The 9,630-nt window shown below is 37.6% G+C and overlaps 1 protein-coding gene across 1 annotated transcript; it reads left to right on the top strand.

The window, feature by feature from the left end:
• The first annotated feature begins 273 nt into the window (after positions 1-273).
• On the top strand, positions 274-8,482 carry LOC108666825. The gene is made up of 9 exons (XM_018153755.2): positions 274-2,895; positions 4,110-4,265; positions 4,589-4,744; positions 5,083-5,194; positions 5,364-5,538; positions 6,023-7,061; positions 7,499-7,693; positions 7,956-8,092; positions 8,292-8,482. The coding sequence occupies exons 1-9, from the start codon at positions 394-396 to the stop codon at positions 8,479-8,481; spliced, it is 4,662 nt and encodes a 1,553-aa protein (XP_018009244.1). The 5' UTR covers positions 274-393; the 3' UTR covers position 8,482.
• Positions 8,483-9,630: the final 1,148 nt, after the last annotated feature.

Here is a 9,630-nt window from a genome sequence, read left to right on the forward strand (position 1 = left end):
TAGCAGCAATAATAGACAATGAATTATGAATTGTCAGGTTATATTGTTTATAACATGTTAAGTAATTTCGAACTCGGAATGTTATGCATTTCCCTTATTTTGTTCAACCACTGTAGAAATGAATACCGGGTATGTTTTGTACCAAATTAAAAAATTATTAGCCCAGAGCTAGATCTGGGCTAATAAGACCCTGCTGTTTATAAATTTATACACACATTTATAGCTGTATGTTAAACTGTCTCAATTAATTATTTGTCATGTATTACCTTACAGCTGATGATTGTAATTTTGAGTTTGATGTGATCTCAGTTTGAGTTTAGTTAGTGGTCCTAATATGGTCTAAGTTTACTAGAAGTTTTTTTTTTATTTACCTGCTTTCATCTACACAATAGGATGGAACTTTTTGAACAAGGACTGCTTGATGAACATCAGAAATTTGTGTTCATTGAGAGGGCTACTGCTGCTGGGTCATCCTTCTCACCTGCTGTTGTCAAGATATTAAAGGATGTGCTTGCATCTTTAAATCTTTTAGAGTCTTCCAAGAGATGCAACTATGGTCTACAGGAAATAGATTTATTGCTGCAGAAATTAATGCTCAAGTGCTACTTTACTTTGTCGTCATCTGCTGGAATTTTGTCCAAAAATTCAGCTGATTCTCAGTTGTCACCAACATTAAAGGTAGATGTTATTGAAAACACTGAAAAGATGCATCTTTATTTACATGATATCTGTACCATAGTGTGTCATTGCAAAGAATTGTTGGCAGATCAAAAGTATTTTCATGAGTTAAGGGATCAGTTCCTGTTACAAGTGGTCTCTTTCATGCAGGAATTAGGAAAGGAGGAAGACAATTTCCTGGCAGTAGAGCGCATCAGTTGGGTGATTTCCTCTTGCCTCAAAGTTATGACTTTTAATTGTTCTGCAAGTGTTAGAGCAGCTGCCAGCCTTCAAAATTTAATTACTGTCTGTCTGGAGTACCTTGACAAATGTGAAAAGCCACAGTTTCTAAATCTGATTCTAAACAGTTTTATTGAGCCTTATTTTCAGCAGTCATCTTCTGATCAGATATCTTCCTGTTTGAATCTGCTGTGGTTGAAGTGCCTTTCTTCTTTTAGTTTTGAAAATGGTGTCATCAGACAAGAAAAGCCATTTCCCTACATGCTATTGGTTTTTATTGTAAATATTCTATCTGAAAAAAGACCTCCCTGTCTACTTCTAAATGAAGATAAACTATTACCTATCATTCAGATGGGCTTGCACCATAGTGACCCCCTGTCTCGGAAGCAAAGTCTTCATGTGCTGAGATCGTCTCTTTGGCTTGTGAAGAATGGCATGCTGCAAGAGATTACTGACCCTGTAGTTCAGCTGGCCCAAAGTGATATCTGGGAAGACTATTTCTTATGTTATGAAACGCTAGAAGAGAACCAAATCCACTTCATTCGCCCAGTAATGACAAAGCTGAATAAACTATGGACTGCATCAAAACTTGTGCCCTCACTAGCCATTTGGATATTAGTTTTGTATAAAAGACTTTTTGATCATGAAAGTTCTACTGTCTGCATGTGGGGGATCAATCATTTGTTGGAAGTAGTGCCTGAAAAATGCAGTAGCAGTGCATGGCTGCAATTTATTCCTACTCATCTAATGCCTGCCCTGCACAACTATCAGTTATTTCTCAAACAATCTCCTCCTTATGAAGAACCCTCTCTACAGAGACGCCTTCCAGCATTTCTTTTGGTTGTCATGAACACTCTTGATGCAGACACTGCAAGCCTATTGGTGAAGCATTTATTTTCTAATCTCTTCCATGAATCAAACTGGGAAGATGTTTCCTTGTACTACATTGTTGCATCTATGAAAGCATTGCCTGCTTCAGATTCAATGAGCTATACTGAGATTAAAGCTGTGTTGAACTCAGCTCAGGCTTGTTGGTCATCTCAAGAACCCTTGTTGAGGGAAGCCACCAAAAATAATCTTCTTCAAATTCTTTTATCACAACTTTCCTGTTGCTGCCTAACGCTTCACCAGCTCTGTTGCTTATATATTTCAGTTGACATAGAAGGTTGTTATTCAAATGACACCTACACATGGAAGTGCCTAATAGAAAAGGCCTGTCAATTAGAAAATTTTGAACTTCAAGCAATTTTTGAAGGGGAATCATCAGCTGAGCTCAAAGCTATTTCATTTGTTGTGTGCCTTCAAGTGGCTCTAATGAAGAACTCACCACCAATGATAGATATGAACATTGCTCAACTGAAACAAATCTCTACTCTGTCTGACCATTCATTGTTAGAAGCTTTGAAAGCTCTGAAGGAAATCCTACTATTGATCAACAGAGCTTCCAATATTTCTCATCTCAATCAAGAGGTTTACTTCAAAATTCTTCAAATTTATCAAAATTCTCTCATTGAAAGAGATTTTTTGAGTTTAGAAAAATTTGGTTTGAATGAATGGAATGAATCACTAATTCTCTGGATAAGCCTTGTTGAGAATATTTCTGTACTTCATCCAAATCTGATGCAAGAACATCCTGGTACTGTCTGTCTAACTGCATTGTTTCTGAAGTACAAGTGTCTCTTCAATAATTTTGACGTTAGTACTGAGCCAACCTATTGTGAACAAGATCACATTAATGTGCTCTACCTTGCATTGAAGATTCTCTACCCTCATTTGAGTGAAGATAAGGCAGTGGTGATTCTGCAAGCTGCCAATAATTTACTGTTGAAACATGCTTCAAATTGGCTGGGAAGAAAGATGCTCCACCCAATTAACAGTGCTGAGAACAATCCTCCTGAGACTCCCGAATTCTCAAGAACCTCAAAGATTAGGTTTCGGCAACAGTATGAAAACCTAAGCCTTACAATCTGGGACAGCTTGGCTATGTTATGTAAACAGGTGAGTTGCTTGTTGATAGATGGCCATAGAAATTAATTTTCTCATCTCTACTGATATACAGTGAAGTTTGTCTATGTTTGTATTCTGACTGATGTAGTTTACAGGTAATTAAATTTAAGTACCCTTCAACCAACAAGTGCATACGATGGCCTCTTTGAACCCATTCGTTGTTAAATTAAAAATTTTACAAAATAGCATTTACCATTAGTGGTATGGTGGTAGTATGCAAAGGCCTTTCCAGTGGTGCATGAAAACTTTTTAATTGAAGAATGATTTTTATTTCAGTTCTTTACCTCGTAAAAACGTTACTAACTGCATAACACAATATAATCTATTTTATAATTTTCAGCTGATGGCACAGGCTACCTATCTGGGTGCAGTCACCCACTGTTGTATTGCTACAGTACCTGCTCATAACCAATGAATTACTATTTCATTAATAATTAATTATTAATTATTATTGATTATGAATGAATTACAATAATGAATTACTAATTACCCTTTCCTTGGCAAGCATAGAAATGTGAAGAGAATGAAATTTTTGAAACCAGTATAACCAGTGTATGAACAGTTGTAAGATATATTTACTAATATACATTTTTCAATATTTTGCATATTGGTGGGATTAATCATGGTTGAATAATTAATCAAATGCCATCATTACTTTGAAAAACATTCATAAAATACAAATTAAAGTATACAAAATGTTAAGGGTAGTTTGCCAACTTTCATCATTAGCTCAATTCAATTTAACTTGAACAAGTTACCATGAGTGAATAGGTATTGCTACACCAATCATTTTAAACTATGAGGCAAGAGCATTAATTTTGTTGCTCAATTCAAAACTTTCATTGAAGTGTTCATATTTTAATTTTTGGGCATGATAGTTTGGGTGATGCTATGTATGGAACCATGGTCAGTTAATTGGCAGAGGCATGAAAAAATAGCCTCAAACATGAAGTGGAAGCCTTAGTGGGCCTTTTTTGGAAGATATTTTTATTGACAATTTATGGTAAGAATTCCACATGACTGACATGAGGGTTAACACATTTAATGATATAAAAGGGAATTAATATTGCAAATTCATGCCTTATGCTTGATATTAGTGGTATGCTACATTACACGGTTGTACATGCTGCCTTTTAGATTGTAAGTGCTACTCCATTATTAAAAGTTTGTGAACTAGTGGTATAAAGTGGTTTAATTTGTTGCAGGTGAGCTGTTCTACAGTTGCTGCCAAAGTTGTGTCACGCACCGAGTGCCGTAACGCGTGCCTGCGACTTGTGCTGGACTGGCTGCCTATAGTGGGCAGGAGCTCTGTGAAAGCAGTCTGTGGCTTGGCAGAGACTCTTCCATTATTGGATCTTGAAGTAAATTTTTCTTAATTCTAAATTATTTTCAGCTGAGCTGTTGTTGTGACTTCTATTATATTGCATTTGATGAATCTTCATGTTGATAGAACATTTTTCATTTGTTGACAACTGATAATGAACACACATTATTTTATAATTTACAATTTTATTGAATACAATGTAAATTTAGGCCCCATAGTAGGTAGTCTAAAGATTTATTATTGATCTTGAGATATGATGTATTGAGATGTAAGATATTACAGGATGTACTAAGATATGATGCAAGAAAAATTTATGCCGTTCAAACCACGTTTATTAATACTATTCCTTTTGTCATCAAGGAGGAAGACTGGCAGAGCCTGGTTCTAGCTCTACTAGCTTGCAGGTCTGAGCTGGCATCTTGCAGTGACCAGAATTCAGATGTGCTTTCCTGTACCTTAACTGTTCTGCTCAAGCCAACAGCTCTCTCTCAAAATGTTCTGTCAACAATCGTCCAGGCTAGTATTACTGCCGAGATGTTTTGTGTCATGAGACCATAGGTCATAAATTTATTGTATTGCTTATCCTACTCCAAGTTCATATTGTCTCATTGAAGAGATAAAATTAATTTTTCTTATTAATGCTTGTTCCATGAATGCTTGTTCCATACATATAACTCTGATGCCCATATGTCATTTGTCTTATTGGTTCATAGTGCGTGATTTATTTTTCTATGATAATGTAGGGCATATACGTATGTATGGCTGAATTATCCCTATATATGGAATTAATGGATAATATGGAATTATCCATGTTATATTTTGGCTGAATTATCCAGTATTATTTATCTTACCAGGTATTGCAACAACTGCTTGTACAAGCAGAAGGCACTCGCGGCATTGCTTCATTGCTGTCTTGCCGAGTGGCTATTTTTATAACCTCTGTTGACATCTCTGCACTATCGTTGGGTAAGCTCTAATCTGGATGAAAATCATTATAGTTTTGACCCAATGAATGTAATATTTGAACATTTATGTGAATGCCAGATCTGTTTTAGATTTGCATTGTGCAATGCTTGTTGATACTCATTCATTTTACAATGTGGAATTTAATTTTCTTCCCCTTGTACATTTTCAGACTGGTCACCTTTGTTTGTATCCATCCTGGTGCCTCTTCTACTTTACGGTCCAATTCCAGACAAAAAGTTGAAGGCCTTAAGGGTGGTTGCAAATGAGATTATCTCCAAGAAAAAAAATTCTTATTCAAAGACATCGACTAGCTCCGATAGACCAGCAGTTCAAGGACTATGGAGGTGAGCCTCTCTTCCATAGTCACGGAAGAAGTCAAGAAGCTATTTGCAAATATTCTGTCCAATCAGCTTGAAATATTTTCATCTCTTTGCCTATAAAAAGTGAGAAATCGTTTCTTGAAATTGAACAGATTAAAATATATTTTATGGTGATAGATGAACATTTGCTGCCTGTGTTGCATCGGGACCCAAAATAATACTTGTGGGCGGTTTTTTTTATTATTTGATTTGCAGTAAATAGGTCTTATTGCACCACACAAGGCTTATAAATTAGCATATTATTATGAATCAATTGTTGCGCATTTGGCAACATAAATGTTATAGACTATAGGAGATGAAAACGTTTTTTTCTAGAAATTTTTGAATGGCAAGTTGCATGGGGAAATTTTTATAACCACATTCATATATGTTCTCGAAGAAAATGTAGGTTATTGACAAGCCTCGTAATTTTATGCCATGACTTTTCCAATTTGTTTTTGTCTATCAGTCCGTATCATGAAGCTGCTGAGACTCGATGCTGGGCGACACTCGTACTGTTGTCACTAGACCGGAGCAATGCTGTACACCGCATCCTTGCTGCTAAAGTCGTGTCGACTCTTTGCGAGCGCTTCTCTTCAGCGTCTGAGGGACGCAGAACACGTGACTTCGGTAACAGCCTTGCTCACCGCGTCAAGACTCGAGCTCTGCAGGCTCTTGCTGTTGTACTGCCTCTTATGGGCGAGAAAGAAGAAAAAGAACTTCTTCAGTGGCTATGCAGTAGCACGGTGCAGGAGCAACAGCAGCCCAGCGTGCGCTATTTCCTAGAGTGGCTCATGGCTCTTCTGGTCATAAGAAATCATGGCCTAAGTAACTATTTTTTGGAGTTGTGTCGTGAAGGCGTGGAGCAACGTCCAGGCTGTGTTGCGTCGTTCTTAGCTTCTTTATCACTTCTTGCATGTCACGTGTCTGACAAAGAACTCTTAGAGAAATGCATCACTTACGTTGTTCCATGGTGCATGGCACCACAGTACAACAGCCGACTGTATGCTCAGCTCACCGTCATCAATATCTGGAGACACTGTGAGAAATTGCAGCTTTTGAGTCTGTTAGATAAGTTCGCTGTACTGAAAAACGGGTTGGCTCTCTCAGAAATCCACATGGATGATTTTCTGTTCACAGTGTTTGATGCAGTAGAGAACTTTACGTTGCAGACTATTTACTATGAAGTTCCTCGCCTTTCGCTTCTGTCAGATGATGAGTTTTTGACTGTTGAGGAATTTTTTAACGCAGCTCTACTGTACAAAATCTCGCTGAAGACATCATTGCCCTTCACAAGTGCTGCTGACGAGAGTTTGAAAGCCACGCATGCTGCTGCATGGGTCACGAAAGCTGCCAAAGTTGGCGGTGTAGAAATCGTTTCCTCTGAGGTATCGGACGTCTTGAGTGATTCAAGAAGCGGAAACCATCAAATAGTGAACATGCAGCGCAAAGTTGCGCCATGGAGCTCGTTAGGAGGAAAACACCAGCAGCTCCAAGATTCTGGCTTGGTTAGTTGCATGATCATGTCTACCGTAGTATTAATAATTATTTGATCGTTCTGTTCATGTTTCAAATATTTCTCGATTGTTATTGTTCATCCATGCGCAAGCTTGTATCATCGATCTAACTTCCCATTGTGCTTTTCCTTGCACAAGAGAAATGCATTTTTAAGATTGCATGAAGATGACAATATCCACGAGTTTTTTAAATATATCTGGTGTATCCAGTTGAGACCATTTGATGTTTCATTTAGTGTTATCGTCGAAAATTTATTCGTTGGATTTTTCAAATAATTTTTGAATTTGAGTTCACATTGTCTCCTTTACATAAGTTAACTGTTATTGGGTTATTTTAACATTTTATTTTTTCGACCGTTTTCAAAGCTATCACGCTTTTGTATTATGACAACGATGGCTCATCCAGTATTATCCCAATCTTACTTCAGGATACAGGAGGAAGAAAGCATGAAGTCATCGTGGTGGGTTCACTGCTGAACAAAGCCACCAACTTGGGCGGCTTGTGTCGCACATGTGAGGTCATGGGGGCCAAACTCCTAACGCTGCCATCTCTTGCTCTCTTACGGGACCAGGCTTTTGTGGGCCTTAGTCTCTCCGCTCATAACTGGATTCCTCTTGTTGAGGTATCTGTCGTTTACATTCAATTAGATAGCACACAATGCAAGTGATACGATTTGGTTCCAAAAATGTTGCTTTGATAATTCGAAAATACCGTCATGTTGTCAAGACAGAAACACTTGTATTAACAGAATGCTGCTTATATGTATTCAATTGAATGCTATCACCAATAAATGAAAAAATTTTGAGAATAGCTGCATTCAAATTATAGGTTTTATGTCTTCAATAAAGTTGCTATTCACAAGTGACATGGCAAGAACTTCGCAGGTGAAGACCAATGATGTGAAGACGTATCTCCGCGACCAGAAGCTCGCTGGCTACACCATCATCGCCGTTGAACAGACCGCTCATAGTGTGTCGCTCGCTAACTTCTCTTTCCCGGCTCGGTCTCTGCTGCTATTGGGGTACTGTGCCTCGCTAGTGTTAACCTATTATATATCGACCTAGACGTTAACCTAATTCATTATAATCAAAAGTAAATGATATGGTGATTCACCTGTTCTCTTTGGCTAGATATAAAGCTTCACTTGTAAATTTGGTAGTGAACGACTTAACTAAATGTAACAGAAATTTTTTCCATTCATTTGCCATTTGACCTCGCAGGAACGAACGCGAGGGTCTTCCATGCAGTCTCCTGCAGGAGGTTGACGCCTGCATCGAGATCCCTCAGTTCGGGGTGACACGCTCCCTGAACGCCCACGTTGCTGGGTCTCTATGCTTGTGGCAATACGCCCAGCAACATAACGGATCTTCCTCAAACTTACAACGTATCAAAATAAAACTTCCCGAATGATTGATTTGTCTGTTTAACCCACGAACAATGTTAATGATATATGTACTGAATCATTAGATTCATGAGCAGAGATTTGATAGCATAACTCGTTTTTTTTAAATGTCATTTTCGTTTCACTGAAAATGGCATTGGACGAACGAATACTGAAAATATATGGAGTTTAGATATTTTTTATTTTTGGGGCTAAATACACCTACGTCGTTCATGTTTAGACACAATTTTGTGGTTTATTGATATTCTATATTCGATAACGTGCTGCGTGAAAATGACTTGTGATGAAATGAATATTGTTAGAATGATTCGAGCTGCTTGGACTCGCAGTAATGTTTCGGTGGCAGATCTTGATAAATAAATTAAGCCAAAATGGTTATTATAAACTAAGAAGAAATTAGGGTCTCAGCTAATTTATGTTAACTGTGTGGAATGTCTTGTAGAAATAATGGTGGAAGTTTTGCCTATGAAAACGTGGGAAATTTTATTTCCTTTTCCAGCTTCCAAATGTGATACGTCATGCATATGATGAAATCGGAAAACTCTTAAATGGTGATGACAGTTCTGTGCTTTGGCTGTCAGATACGCATAGGTTGTCTAGCTAGGTGGTGTCGCCATATTATGTTGACAACTTACTTGACGGCAATACGCTACAGAGCTTGATTCTGTAGGCAGGGTGAAGCAAATCATGGCTCAAGGCCTCAAGCTTAATGTTATTTTTAGGAATTTTTAGAGTGATGAGTAATTATTGTTACACAAACAATATGATGTAAAATTTTCAACTTTATATGATGTTCAAACTTCAAAGAAGAATAGGGATCACGTTTTGTATGAAGCTACTACCAGGAAAATAGAAGCCATTTATTTGTTTTTACTGTGCGATTAGTCACGCGTCGGCGTTTAGCTACTTACTTCTTTCAATAATGGCTATAAACTTCCGACATTAGAGATTAGAATCCATTGCAATAGGATACGCCCAATAGTGCAAATACGGTATGATAAATATATATTCGAGGATTGAGGTAGCCTAATGCATGAAATTGAGAAATTATTTAAAAATGACACTCCTGTGTACTTGGTTAGGTATGCGGTAATCATGGTAGGCCGTAGGCTAGTAGGCTACCTATGCCAAATTATTGCCAATATGCCGGTATGAGA

The sequence above is a fragment of the Hyalella azteca genome, unplaced genomic scaffold (assembly GCF_000764305.2).
Source record: "Hyalella azteca isolate HAZT.00-mixed unplaced genomic scaffold, Hazt_2.0.2 contig863, whole genome shotgun sequence".
Lineage (NCBI taxonomy): Eukaryota > Metazoa > Arthropoda > Malacostraca > Amphipoda > Hyalellidae > Hyalella > Hyalella azteca.

What these genes read in the sequence shown, in the direction of transcription:
- LOC108666825 (XM_018153755.2), top strand. Translation starts at nt 394, where the DNA reads ATGGAACTTTTTGAACAAGGACTGCTTGATGAACATCAGAAATTTGTG. An exon ending in CATCTCTGCACTATCGTTGG is followed by an intron (nt 5,195 to 5,363) that starts GTAAGCTCTAAT and finishes GTACATTTTCAG; the next exon opens with ACTGGTCACCTTTGTTTGTA. An exon ending in GCAGTTCAAGGACTATGGAG is followed by an intron (nt 5,539 to 6,022) that starts GTGAGCCTCTCT and finishes TTTGTCTATCAG; the next exon opens with TCCGTATCATGAAGCTGCTG.